The sequence below is a fragment of the Rhodofomes roseus genome (genome assembly GCF_022264815.1).
Source record: "Rhodofomes roseus strain CIRM-BRFM 1785 chromosome Unknown C8Q71scaffold_20, whole genome shotgun sequence".
In the NCBI taxonomy this organism is placed as follows: Eukaryota; Fungi; Basidiomycota; class Agaricomycetes; order Polyporales; family Fomitopsidaceae; genus Rhodofomes; species Rhodofomes roseus.
The window spans coordinates 657470-669860 of record NW_025952976.1 but is presented as its reverse complement, the minus strand read 5'-3'; the positions used below and the strand labels follow the sequence as shown (position 1 = coordinate 669860).

The 12391-nt window shown below is 56.7% G+C and overlaps 4 protein-coding genes across 4 annotated transcripts; 2 read left to right on the top strand and 2 right to left on the bottom strand.

The window, feature by feature from the left end:
* Nucleotides 1-54: 54 nt before the first annotated feature.
* Nucleotides 55-4459, top strand: C8Q71DRAFT_840132 (uncharacterized protein). The gene is made up of 11 exons (XM_047926513.1): nt 55-575; nt 630-1018; nt 1073-1119; nt 1169-1283; nt 1342-1383; nt 1434-1889; nt 1948-2845; nt 2904-3112; nt 3166-3236; nt 3290-3741; nt 3792-4459. The coding sequence occupies exons 1-11, from the start codon at nt 476-478 to the stop codon at nt 4196-4198; spliced, it is 3186 nt and encodes a 1061-aa protein (XP_047775857.1). The 5' UTR covers nt 55-475; the 3' UTR covers nt 4199-4459.
* Nucleotides 4460-4765: 306 nt separating this feature from the next.
* Nucleotides 4766-8295, top strand: C8Q71DRAFT_814925 (uncharacterized protein). The gene is made up of 5 exons (XM_047926095.1): nt 4766-5009; nt 5082-5156; nt 5222-5281; nt 5356-5463; nt 5544-8295. Exons 1-5 carry the CDS (start codon nt 4932-4934, stop codon nt 8217-8219), a joined length of 2997 nt encoding a protein of 998 aa, XP_047775856.1. The 5' UTR covers nt 4766-4931; the 3' UTR covers nt 8220-8295.
* Nucleotides 8296-9744, bottom strand: C8Q71DRAFT_776422 (ferredoxin). Its single transcript, XM_047924659.1, has 6 exons — nt 9317-9744; nt 9223-9265; nt 9055-9164; nt 8906-8988; nt 8710-8848; nt 8296-8654 (listed from the first exon to the last, which is right to left on the bottom strand). The coding sequence occupies exons 1-6, from the start codon at nt 9537-9539 to the stop codon at nt 8632-8634; spliced, it is 621 nt and encodes a 206-aa protein (XP_047775855.1). The 5' UTR covers nt 9540-9744; the 3' UTR covers nt 8296-8631.
* C8Q71DRAFT_776418 (FAD/NAD-P-binding domain-containing protein) lies at nt 9745-12315 on the bottom strand. Its single transcript, XM_047924658.1, has 5 exons — nt 12017-12315; nt 11154-11842; nt 10249-11100; nt 10105-10195; nt 9745-10051 (listed from the first exon to the last, which is right to left on the bottom strand). The coding sequence occupies exons 1-5, from the start codon at nt 12258-12260 to the stop codon at nt 10041-10043; spliced, it is 1887 nt and encodes a 628-aa protein (XP_047775854.1). The 5' UTR covers nt 12261-12315; the 3' UTR covers nt 9745-10040.
* Between the last annotated feature and the right edge of the window lie 76 nt (nt 12316-12391).

Genomic DNA, 12391 nt, shown 5'->3' with positions numbered 1-12391 from the left:
GCAGGAGACTCGATCGTCAGATCTGAATCGGCTCAAAGTCTAAATGGTGTTTCCCCCGAACGACGATCTCTGCTTGTCCTCGACGTTCAGACACGTCTGCCCACCCACACAGGAGACCTCTCGCTCATCTCTACTGCTAGTAACAGAGTCCCGCAAAACATCTGCGCAACAGCGGGGGCAGGAATGGGCGGCGGACGAGGGATGACGCAAGGGTATGTCACTGAGGACGGTGGAGCACCCAGCCGCTTGTGATGCTCCTGCGCTCGAAATACGATTCCTGCGCGGTGCGTGTATCCAGACTGCTACAGAGGGCTCTTGCTCCATGCCGTCCCTGCCGCCCACTCTCCTGACGCTATGCGTATGCCGCCATGTCGCCGCCTAGCGTCAGCCTCCTCAGTCGGACATATAATCCTACTCCCCGCGCCCCCCACAGCGACTTCCTTCCGCTTGTGCTTCCTGCCAAGTCCGCCGCGACATGCCTCTCATCCACCGCAAGAAGGCCAAGCCTCAGGACGAGGAGTCTGCCACCAACGGTACTGCTAACGGCACTCCCACCAATGACAAGGACGAACACCGTACGTGCTGGTGCCCGTATGCCGTGTCGCCCAACTCACACCACCCGCTTCTAGGTTACGACGAGGGCGACGAGTACGACATCCTGCTACGATATGCCCAAGACGAGGCCGCAAAGCTCGAACGCGGCGAGGATGACGAAGACGAGGAGGATGAAGGCGAGGAACGACGACTCTGGTACATGCCCTGGAAGAAGGTCCGCACAGGCAGCCACAAGGAGAAGAAAGTCCCTGCGGACTGGCTGCGCACCGACATGCAGCAGGGTCTCCCGAGCTCAGAGATCGAGAAGCGCAGAAAGAGCTTTGGCTGGAACGAGCTGCAGAGCCAGGAGGAGAACCAATTCCTCAAGTTCATTTCCTACTTTCGCGGGCCCATCCTGTACGTCATGGAACTCGCCGTCATTCTATCGGCTGGTCTGCGCGACTGGATCGATTTCGGTGTCATCGTGCGTCTCTGCGCGTTTTCGACGTCATGGCGCGGGTACTCACGCCTTTGACAGATTGGTATCCTATTCCTAAACGCCGGAGTGGGTTGGTACCAGGAGAAGTGAGTGTACAGTCCCAGACGCCGCAGTACCCTCTAACGCCCGGTACAGACAGGCTGGTGATATCGTGGCACAACTCAAAGCTGGTATGGCACTCAGGGCATTGGTTGTACGTGATGGGCGCGAGCAGGAAATCGAAGCTCGAGATATTGTTCCTGGAGATATTGTGAGTCCCGGTGCTGTCAGCTCACGCATATCGCGGGAATGCTCACTGGTTCCAACAGATCGTCCTGGAAGAAGGCAGGACTATCCCCGCAGACGCGACGGTGAGAATCCGCTCTCATTGCTGTTAGAACTCATGCTGATCCCCCTCTAGATCCTCGCCGATTACAGCGACAAGTCGGGAGCGAAATCAAAGCCGATTATGGAGAAGCGCGGCCGCTCCAACAGCGCGTCGTCTGGTTCATCCAGCCAATCGCACAAGGGCCCGTCCGTGCTCTCCGTCGACCAGTCCGCGATCACGGGCGAGTCGCTCGCAGTGGAAAAATACCTCGGCGACGTCGCGTACTACACGTGCGGCGTGAAGCGCGGCAAGGTGTACGGCATGGCGGCGTGCACCGCGCAGCAGAGCTTCGTAGGCAGGACGGCGAACCTGGTCATGTCGAGCAACGAGCGCGGCCATTTCCAGATTGTGCTCGATGGCATTGGGAACGTGCTGCTGGTTGTTGTGATTGCGTTCATTTTCATTGTGTGGGTCGGTGGGTTCTTCAGGCATGTGGGCATTGCGACGCCGGCCCAGAACAACTTGTTGGTGTATGCGCTGATCTTCTTCGTGAGTCGTCTGTCCTTCCGTGTGTCCTCAATGGCTGTGTTCATGTCGCGCCTCGTAGATCATCGGTGTGCCCGTCGGTCTTCCTTGCGTGACTACTACGACGATGGCCGTCGGCGCAGCGTACTTGGCAAAGCAGAAGGCGATCGTGCAGAAGCTGACGGCGATCGAGTCCCTTGCTGGCGTCGACATGCTCTGCTCGGACAAGACTGGCACGCTGACCGCGAACAAGCTCTCCCTGAACGAGCCGTACATCGCGCCGAACGTCGATCCGGACTGGTTCATGGCCGTCGCGGCCCTGGCGTCGTCGCACAACGTCAAGTCGCTCGACCCGATCGACAAGGTGACCGTCGTCGGGCTGAAGGACTACCCGGGCGCACAGGAGATCCTGCGGGGCGGGTGGAAGACATCGAAGTTCACGCCGTTCGACCCCGTCTCGAAGCGGATCACGGCGGAGGTGGAGCGCGAGGGCAAGAAGTACACCTGCGCGAAGGGCGCGCCGAACGCGATTCTGCGCCTCAGCGAGTTTGATCCGGACACGATCAAGGCGTACCGGGCGAAGAGCCAGGAGTTCGCGCAGCGCGGGTTCCGCTCGCTGGGTGTGGCGGTGCGGGAGGGCGACCAGCCGTGGCAGCTGCTCGGCATGCTCGCTTTGTTCGACCCGCCCCGGACGGACACGGCTGCGACGATCCACGAGGCCATCGACCTCGGCATACACATCAAGATGCTCACGGGCGACGCGATCGCGATCGCTATCGAGACGTGCAAGCAGCTTGGGCTCGGCACGAATGTGTACGACTCGCAGAGGCTGATTGGCGGAGGCATGGCTGGCTCGGAGGTGCGCGACTTCATTGAGGCGGCGGATGGGTTTGCGGAGGTGTTCCCGGAGCATAAGTACCAGGTGGTGGCGATGCTTCAGGAGCGTGGGCATCTTACGGCGATGACGGGTGACGGTGTCAGTGAGTATCGTTTTGGCATCTGGTATGGTTTTGAGTGCTAGGCTGATTCCGCATACAGACGATGCTCCCTCGTTGAAGAAAGCGGACTGTGGTATTGCTGTTGAGGGCGCGTCCGATGCAGCGCGGACGGCAGCGGATGTCGTGTTCCTGGACGAGGGTCTCAGCACGATCATTACCTCGATCAAGGTCGCTCGCCAGATCTTCCACCGGATGAAAGCCTACATCGTCTACCGTATCGCGCTTTGTATCCACCTTGAGCTCTATTTGGTATGTCCGCCTCTTCCTCTGAATTCGGGCTTGAGCTCATGCCAATCATGTAGTGCCTTTCAATGCTCATCCTCAACGAGACCATTCGGGTGGACCTCATCGTCTTCTTGGCCATCTTCGCTGAGTACGTTTCCTGAAATCCGCTGTGGTGTCACGCTTCTGACATCTTTCCGTCAGTGTCGCGACTATCGCCATTGCCTACGATAACGCCCCGTACGAACGCAAACCTGTAGACTGGCAGCTCCCGAAGGTCTGGATCATGTCAACCCTCATGGGCGTGTTGCTCGCCGGCGGCACTTGGATCATTCGTGGCACGCTCTTCCTCTCCGACGGCGGTATCATTCAGAATTTCGGAAGCGTCCAGGAGATCCTGTTCCTCGAAGTCGCGCTGACGGAGTCTTGGGTCATCCTGATCACGCGTATGTCGACGGGTCCGGACTCGGGACCGTTCGCCTGGCCGTCGTGGCAGTTGCTCGGCGCGATCCTCGGTGTGGATGTCCTCGCCACGATCTTCGCGCTTTTTGGATGGATCTCGGGGCCGGGCGAACATGCTGGATGGATTGACATCGTCACCGTCGTCAAGATCTGGGCGTATTCCTTTGGTGTCACCGTTGCCGTCGGCTTCCTCTGTAAGTCACTTGGGTCGACATGCACAATGTCCGCTGACCCTCTGCTACAGACTTCATTCTGAGCAGGATGCGCTGGCTCGACAACATCGGGCGGCGCAACCGGAGCAAGAAGGACGTCAAGCTCGAGAACTTCATCACGGAGATGCAGCGGCTCACGTTTGTGCACGAGAAGGACGCGCAAGGCGAGTCGTACTACCGCCTGTCGTCCGGGCCATCGGGCCAGGAAGAGAAGAAGGCCTCCGAGAAGCCGCAAGCGGCCAAGGCGGGGAGCACGCGCAATGCCGCGGAGGAGGCACAGAAGTCGGAGAAGGGCGAGAAGGACGACGCACAGGAGAAGGGCAACCAAGTTGAGCCGACGGAGGCGAAAGAGGGTGGGGACAGTGCGGACAACGCCCAGGGCAATGAGGAGAATCACGAAACCCGCGATGCGAGTGGTGACGGCCAAGCGTCCAGCTAGGCGTAGACGTACGTGCAGGGTTAACCACGCACGGTTGGTTATGCTAGAAACGCGGACTGCTAATTGACTTGGACACATGACATATGTACATATAGCTTGTATTCTTGCACCATTTATCCCGTCCTACCACGGATCTCTTGTACTAGGCTTTGACGAGTAATTGCCATAAAATAGCATGCAACGTAGTGTAATTGAACCGACCATGCACCTCCAGGCCTTCAGCTTCAGGAGGGATAGTGATCTACATGAATATCGTGAATACATAGCCCGACTCAGCAGCCTGAGTAGGGTTCAGCCTTTCAGATCTAGAGAGATTATGGTCGCGTACGTTAAGCCCGCGCCGGTCTGGAGTCATGTTCAGTTGAAGCCCCAAAGCACCAGACGGCGTGTGATATGCAGCGGAGCTGTTCAAGTCCTAGACTATTAACATCGTGGTTGAACGTTGATACTCAAATCAACAGGGACTCGCTACTGTGGACTTCAGGCGTCTCGTCTGGCACCGTGTTTGGCTGTGGCTGTGGGCTAATCTCGCAAAGGAAGTCATGATCAGTAGTAGCAGATGAACCACATTGCGGCGACATAATGCGTCCGGTAAGCGAGACATCTCGAGACTCATAGAAGGTCGCGCATGTGTGGCAATGCTCTTGAACTCTTTCTACCATCATCTCTTTGTCAGGCTGACAATTGCTGACAATCGAGTCTTTCGTACAAAACAAGTCCTTCTCGGTTGCGCATGTATTCTCTGACCCAGAGAGCTGGCAGCTTGAACATGCATGAAGAGGGCCCTAGAGAGTCAGACTCTAAGCAATATGTACGTTATATTCTGGTTCATCCGAACCGGTGGGAAAACGACTCGGAGACTGATATAGAACTCCTGCCGCAGACCCAATCGGAACACCTCTCTTCGAAGGGCATTAGATCACTGACAGGCGACTCGGAGAAGGTGACGATAAGTGAAGTATGTCCAAATAGTCAATGTATAGTGTGTCACCGAGTATGCTAACGTTCTCTCTCACTGCAAAGGTTACTCCACAAGTGTCCGACCCGGCTCCTCCTGAACAAGCCGAGACAGTGCCCGCAGCTGTGAGTACAATCCTACGATCGCACCGGGGTATGGGACAAAAAGTCGCCACTTCATTTACTCATTATCCTTTCAGTCCACTCTCAGTCCCGAGGCTTGGGCCTTCTACGTGGGTCATGCGTCAAAGAGCCGCACCAACTTTGTGGAGTCTTGGAATATGCAAATGGATAGCCTCCTTCTATTTGTGCGTGCTCACTCTTAAATGCTTGGGCGCTCGAGCCTTCGATGATGTGGCAGACAGTTCACACAAGACTTACATCACAGGCTGCTTTATTCTCTGCAGTTGTGTCGGCCCTCGTTTCCACAACATATCCCCTACTGTCTCCCGACTCGGGAGATCAGAGTGTTCGCCTGCTGCAGGAGATACTTCTGGCTCTCCAATCGAACGGCAGTACAGGGAACCTCACAACAGGAGCGATTTCAAGTCCCAACGCCGGAGCATTCGCTCCACAACCTTACGCCGTGCGCGTGAACGCCGTCTGGTTTGCAAGTCTCGTGGTCAGTGTTTCTGTCTCATTCCTTGCCATCCTCGCCAAGCAATGGCTCTTCAACATCAGCGAGCGATTGGATCCATCTCCAGAAACCTGCGGTCGGCAACACCAATATCGTTTCCACAACATCCGAACATGGAGGTTGACAGCTATCTTGGCGTCTCTCCCTGTTCTCCTGCACATATCGCTTCTACTCTTCTTCACCGGGCTCATCGATATGCTGTGGGCTGTCAACGAAACAGTGGGTGCGGCAGTAACGAGCCTGGTGGGTGTCACAGTGGTCATCTATGTTGGCACCCACATGCTCTCTCTTCTCTTCCGAACGTGTCCCTACAAGTCGTCGGTGACCACTGCAATCCTCAGCGGCACAAAAGCACTTGTCTCGGAGCTCCTCGCTGACATGATCTTCATTCTCCTCTATTTCGTGGGTACTGTGGCAGTGGCACTGTTGCGACTCACTCGCTGGTTCAGGATATACGACCAAAGCGGGACATATTTCGCGTGGTTGTCGACCTACACGTCCCAAGCATCATTTTGGCGCAGGGATCTCAAGCTTGATTACGACAGGCAACTGATTTCCTACGTTGATCCACGGGCACGGGAACATGCATACATCATGAAGCATACTGAACTCATGGATGCCTCTATACTGGCCCAGATGGTCGAAACATTCCCTCGTACCGAAGAGACCACGGAGCTCATCATGGGCGAACTCATTCGCTCGCTCTTTCTCCCCCGGTACAGACGGCTCTTTCTCGCTGCTGGGGTGGTTCCCTTCGTGGCGCAACGGCTCCGCTCTATATACACAGGCCGATTCAAGGAGCTTCCATCTGCCACACAACCCGAAATCTTGCACCACACCAGAGTCCTTACCCAAATCCTCACCGAATGCGATGAAGACAACCGGCTCACAGATCTATCAGACAAACGCATGCCCATCTACTTCAGGGGGTTACTTGAGGAATACTCGGATGATGCGGGGAAATCGCTCATAACACTGTCGCTCTGCATCGCTGATGCTGCCCTCACCGACACCGACCACATCGTCTTCTTCTCGTACATGCTCCGACTGCAGCTCGCCGCCTCATCTACCAGCTGGTATGTCCGCGACATCTGCAAGTCTGTCCGAGACTTCTATAGCCGCCTCGCCAACTTCCGTGGATTGCGCGAGCTGAGCAGTGATGATCAGCTGTCGCTCGTGAATACAGCGATCTACATTGGGACCCGGCCTGTCCAGCTTGAAGCCCACGCGTCGAGCGACGAGGTGGAGAAGGCACGCAACGAGAATAGGATCGTGGCACTCGATACGTTATCTGCTCTCACGACGAACAATCCAACGATGGAGCACGCCGCGCTCCAACAGATCTCCTGGGGTATGTGGATGATGTGCGACCCAGACTCTGACACGGTCTTCTTCGATCGCGATCTGCTCGTCCCCCGCGTGCGGAGAACTATGAAGCTATCGACAAACCTCGCCCGATACCTCTCTCCGAACTACGACTTCTCCGCGTACCCTCACGCAGTCCTCACTCTCTTGGAACCACTCCTCTATCACAAAGGCCACCCAGGCCACCCGGCTGACGAATCGACACAGACCGACCGTCTGCAGCTGTTGAAGACACTGGTCACCAAATACCCGCTTTTCTTGGATGAATTCCGCGCGCAACTCCACTCTGCCCTCGATGAAATGGACACCCTCACGAACCCGTTGTTCCAGCTCTCACCGCCTAATCTACTTCGCCTCATCCGAATGATAGTCAGAGTGTCACTCTGCCTGGCTTACTTCGACTGGCCCGATCTGGATGTGACTCTCCCGGACCGCGAACAACTCATACGCCAGACGCTGGACATACTCTTGCAGGTCTGCGATCATAATCACAGGACAGAGTCTGATGCCTGGGAAGGCATCTACTCGCTTGCGTACAGTGCTGCTTCTCAATTTGCGATGCTGCAGATCGAGAAGTCCTCTACGGGACCGACACTCCGGCAGTACACCAACCCAGACGATCTGGAGTTCGACATCGGTTCCCCGGAGAGCGTCGCCTCGTCAATGACATCCGTTTTGGAGAAGGGATCCGAGATACAGGAGTTACAGGAACCACCGGACGTACTGAGGACCATCCTCTCCATGATCGCCTTGCAGTCCGGCCGACTCTCCGTCCAAAGCGCGACGAAATACCCCCTTGGCGTATTCCGTCATTTCTTTGACCAGTCTCCACGTCTCACCGACGCCTTACAAATCCTACAGCGGAGCAAGCAATGTCATGCGGAGGCAACGCGGGCTATCGAAGCTCTGCAGCAGGACGCACTGATCTGGCAGACCTCCAACGCTCCTCCACGGGACGAATCGCTGTACCACGACAGCCTAATATCGCGTGAAGAGAGCCCCGGTAACCAGCAGACGTTGGGTGTAGCGGTAGGTGACTTGACGTCGCAGACAGCGGATTGAGCTCTCAGCGAGACGTACCGGTAGAATACGGCGCACTTATACCCGGGTACCTAGCGAAGGGAGACTGACCGCATACATACATAGCGATACGGAGCCATCCGGTGCATAATACCTTCAGCAGCAAACCATAGAAGGAGGACGTCAACTCGGTGATCGGAACTTGCCTGATAATTGGATCCTAACATCGACAACACAAAGCGATGAGTGGCTAGCAATGCAACGTTCATAGCAAACAGTCCCAAAGACACCTTCAAGCCACCGTTGTCGCGGCAGTGCAACAGCGAATATATATCGACGACACATCGCGCTGAGACGTGCTTGTCATCCGCTCCCAGCCTCCTATGTAAGAACTCTCTCGCCAACAGGCAGCTCTTCTGTGCCCGGGCAGGTCGAGTGATTGACCACGGAAGCGTTAGTGATGTGCTGACTTCTTGCCTATAGGGAGACCATTACTCATCCAGTTGTGAGCGGACACTATACTATCACGTACCATCGACGAACATATTCCGGGTGGCTGAGGGGAGTGTTGCTGTCATCCCGTCCAGTTCGCGCGTCAGTTGGACTTGACATCCGAGCCGTGAAGTGTCCGTCAGACCGAACGCCATGTCGAGCATGTCATTCTCATCATCCTGGGCAAAGGACCGATTGAGTTGAGTAAACACGCAAATTCAGAATGTCAGCATCACCTCTGGCTCGGGCAGAAGGTCGTAGTGCTCTGGCGTGAGGATTACATGACATGTCGAGCATGCGACGGATCCCTCGCAGGCTCCTAAGAGCAGAGGGGGTCGTAAGTGGGTCGAGTTCAAAAATGTATCGGACTGTGAAGACGACTCACCCTCAAGGTCAATATCATGCTCATGTGCAATACTGAGGATGTCGTCCCCCTCGTTCGCCTCTACAGTCTTGATGAGGTTACCCTTCGAGTCCTTGAAGTGCAGCTTGATCCTGCCACAATACATATCGTTAATTCAGTGCTACAAGAAACGCTAAGGCAGCGACGTACCCTGTGCCGGGCTCTGGACGAGTGAGGTGCCCGTGCCTTAAAACTTGACCCGGGTGTCAGAGTGTTGAGCCAGTAAAGTACAGGATAGACTCACCTGCGCTTGTGTGCAATGCACGCTGTCTGCTAAGGGGTGGGAGTGTCCGACCGACCGAGTGCCACCTACTCGGCGAAGTAGCGAAGAGGGACTCTGAGCGAGGCTCGTGCGAGACTTTGCTCATATTGCGGATGTGTTGAGGTACACATCTCCTCGAAGAAGACGACACCGCATTTGCAGGCGCAGGAATGCGAGCCAGAGCAGCGAGAGTTCGTGCAGACATGGTGGGTAGCAGCGAGGCGAGTTCAAGCGTGCAACAAGCGTTTTGGGTGCAGCTGAGAGCTGTGGGAAGGCTCGACGACGGTGCCTCAGACGAGGGGCGTGCCCTATGGGTAGGCGGGGATTTGGAGGATATGAAAGCAGCGAGCGGGGACTGGTCTGCGGGACCCTTCTCCGGCAGATACTGACGCTTCCTCGCGGCGCTGACACGCATCACGTGCACCATCACGCGTCGCGTCGCGTCGCCCGAATCTTCGCGTCCTTAGTCCGACATGTTCACAGCCTACAAGTCATACGCGTGCGCGCAGCTGTAATGCCTCAAATAATCCGTAGTGCATGAGATGGGTGTACATCTTGACGTGTCGTGTACGAGTGATGGCCCGAAGCATTGCGCACCGCATATTGATGCAAAATACCGTTGCAGGCTAGCAGGACCGGGTATGGTCATGATATGTGACATGTAGATATTCAATGTTCGATGCAGTGAGTACGTGTACGATTCATCTCATGTAACAGCTGCGACAAGCGTCAGTTGGGATGACTAGATGGAGCTGCTATGGAGTACGCACTGTACTTGGGGCCGCCACCACCCTCTGGGACTGTCCATGTAATATCTTGCGTCGGAACCTTGATGTCGCACAGCTTGCAGTGTATGCAGTTCTACAAGGGCGATGCTCAGCATTGTATCACGCGCGTACAGATGGAGACATTACCTGTGAATTGATCACAAGCTTCTTCCCTCCCCATCCTTCGCTATCTTCACTCTGAGCGGCCTCGTCATCCACGTACTCGTATACTTGTGCTGGACATGCCCGCCCAAGCAGCCCGGCGTACTCGCCCACGTTAACCTTCACATGCTCTCTCCTCACCGCCTTGCTCTCCTCATATTGCTCCGTCTCCAGCCCCTCCTTCGTACCCGGCTTCACTTCCAACCCCGCATCCGCCGAGCCCTTCCCATACTTCCGCACACGCAGATGTACCGGCTGGTCCTCGGCATGGTTCGTGCCCGTCAGCGCCAGACTCGTCAGCAGATCCGTGCTCAACGGCGGCTCGAACGGCGGGTACTCAATCGGCGCGCACTCACTCGCGCGCTTCGTGTGCGCCGCGTCGCTCAGCTTCTTCGTATTCCGGAACGTCCACGGGGTGCGGCCCTTCAGGAGGAGCGTGTCGACGCCCGAGTACGCGATCCCGCCCCACATCCCGAGCGGCGTGTTGAACGACGGCCGCACGTTGCGCACCTCGTGCAAGTCCGCGTACGCCCAGCTGTTCCGGAATGTGGTCTCGTACGCGCTCATGTCTGCGGGCTCAGAGGAGCCCTCTTCTTGCGCGGAAATGGCGTCGTAGGCGGCTTCTGCGGCGAGCATCCCGCTCTTCATGGCGTTGTGCGTGCCTTTAATCTTGGCGACGTTCACCATGCCAGCGGAGCACCCGATGAGTGCGCCACCTGGGAAGTACAGCTGGGGCAGGGACTGCAGACCGCCTTCGTTGAGCGTGCGGCCACCGTATGCTATTCGGGTCGAGTTTCCGGAGAGCAGGTCCCTGAAGTATGGGTGGTGCTTCATGCGCTGCATGAATTGCTGTCAGAGGTGCACTCATTCAGGAATGCGGTCACGGTTACCTGGAGTTCCCGGTACGGGCTGATGTATGGGTTGGCATAATCCAGCCCAATAACCAAACCCAAGCTGACAAGGCCGTCCGCCATGTGATATACCCATCCACCGCCGTACGTTTTCCAGTCAACTGGCCAGCCCATCGTATGCACCACCTCTCCCGGCCGGTACTTACTCGGGTCTACGCGCCATACCTCCTTCACGCCCATCCCGTACGTCTGCGGATCGCTGTTCTCCCGCAACCGGAACCTCCGGATGACCTCCTTCGAGAGCGAGCCGTGTGCGCCCTCCGCGAGCAGGGTGACGCGCGCGCGGAACTCCATACCGGGCTCGAAAGTGTCCTTCATACGCCCCTCGCGGTCGAGCCCTACCTCGTTCGTGCGCACCCCGAGCACGCTCTTTCCATCCGGCCCGTAGACCAGTCCGGCACCTGCAAATCCGGGGTAGACTTCTACGCCGAGTTCTTCGGCGATGGTCCCTAACCAGGCGGTGAACTGCGAGAGCGAGAGGATGTAGGTACTCATTTTCTTCATCTGTGGCGGCTGCGGTATGCGTAAGGATGAGGACTTGGTGAAGAAGCGCATGGAGGTGTGTGTAGTGGGTTGGGTAAGGGGGTGACCGGAACGCTCCTGCCAGTCGGGGAGTAGCTCGTTCAACGCGCGAGGCTCGACCACCGCGCCGGAGAGGATATGAGAGCCTATGCGACAGATTAAGCTTCCATATGCACACAGGTAGTGTAGTGAATAATGAAGTCAGCCAATAGTGTAAATCCTTGGACGTCGGACGTGCTCCCTATAGCGCCAATGAGGTCATGGAGAGTAGGGCTTCGTAGTAGTCGCAGAGCAAGGGTCATTGCACAACAAACACTCACCGGCTTCAGCACCCTTCTCCAATACAACCACACGGATCTCCCTGCCCTTCTCCTGCTCGAGCTGCTTCAGCCTAATGGCTGCACTCAGCCCAGCGGGGCCACCGCCGACAATACAGACGTCCACTTCGTCCGAGGCCCTCTCGACATTACTAGGGTCAAAAGGCTCTCGTCGCCGGCGGGGTGTAGAGTGTAGAGAGCGCACGGCGCGCAAGGCGGCGCTCTGCTGCCTGTGCAGACGCAGCATGGCCGAACGGAGTCAGGAGAGGATGGACGGGGCGAAGAGGTTATGAGCAGGCACCGGCTAAGTCGGGCAGACCAATCACAGGGAAAGCATATGATGACCCCGCAGTGACCAGGGTCTCCAGATCCAGCAAC

What these genes read in the sequence shown, in the direction of transcription:
- C8Q71DRAFT_840132 (XM_047926513.1), top strand. Translation starts at nt 476, where the DNA reads ATGCCTCTCATCCACCGCAAGAAGGCCAAGCCTCAGGACGAGGAGTCT. An exon ending in ATATTGTTCCTGGAGATATT is followed by an intron (nt 1,284 to 1,341) that starts GTGAGTCCCGGT and finishes TGGTTCCAACAG; the next exon opens with ATCGTCCTGGAAGAAGGCAG. An exon ending in CGTTGCCGTCGGCTTCCTCT is followed by an intron (nt 3,742 to 3,791) that starts GTAAGTCACTTG and finishes CCTCTGCTACAG; the next exon opens with ACTTCATTCTGAGCAGGATG.
- C8Q71DRAFT_814925 (XM_047926095.1), top strand. Translation starts at nt 4,932, where the DNA reads ATGTATTCTCTGACCCAGAGAGCTGGCAGCTTGAACATGCATGAAGAG. An exon ending in AGAAGGTGACGATAAGTGAA is followed by an intron (nt 5,157 to 5,221) that starts GTATGTCCAAAT and finishes CTCACTGCAAAG; the next exon opens with GTTACTCCACAAGTGTCCGA. An exon ending in CCGAGACAGTGCCCGCAGCT is followed by an intron (nt 5,282 to 5,355) that starts GTGAGTACAATC and finishes TTATCCTTTCAG; the next exon opens with TCCACTCTCAGTCCCGAGGC.
- C8Q71DRAFT_776422 (XM_047924659.1), bottom strand. Translation starts at nt 9,539, where the DNA reads ATGTCTGCACGAACTCTCGCTGCTCTGGCTCGCATTCCTGCGCCTGCA. An exon ending in GCATGATATTGACCTTGAGG is followed by an intron (nt 8,989 to 9,054) that starts GTGAGTCGTCTT and finishes CTCTGCTCTTAG; the next exon opens with GAGCCTGCGAGGGATCCGTC. An exon ending in ACCTTCTGCCCGAGCCAGAG is followed by an intron (nt 8,849 to 8,905) that starts GTGATGCTGACA and finishes TCCTTTGCCCAG; the next exon opens with GATGATGAGAATGACATGCT.
- C8Q71DRAFT_776418 (XM_047924658.1), bottom strand. Translation starts at nt 12,260, where the DNA reads ATGCTGCGTCTGCACAGGCAGCAGAGCGCCGCCTTGCGCGCCGTGCGC. An exon ending in GGAGAAGGGTGCTGAAGCCG is followed by an intron (nt 11,843 to 12,016) that starts GTGAGTGTTTGT and finishes TCTGTCGCATAG; the next exon opens with GCTCTCATATCCTCTCCGGC. An exon ending in GCCCGTACCGGGAACTCCAG is followed by an intron (nt 11,101 to 11,153) that starts GTAACCGTGACC and finishes CAATTCATGCAG; the next exon opens with CGCATGAAGCACCACCCATA.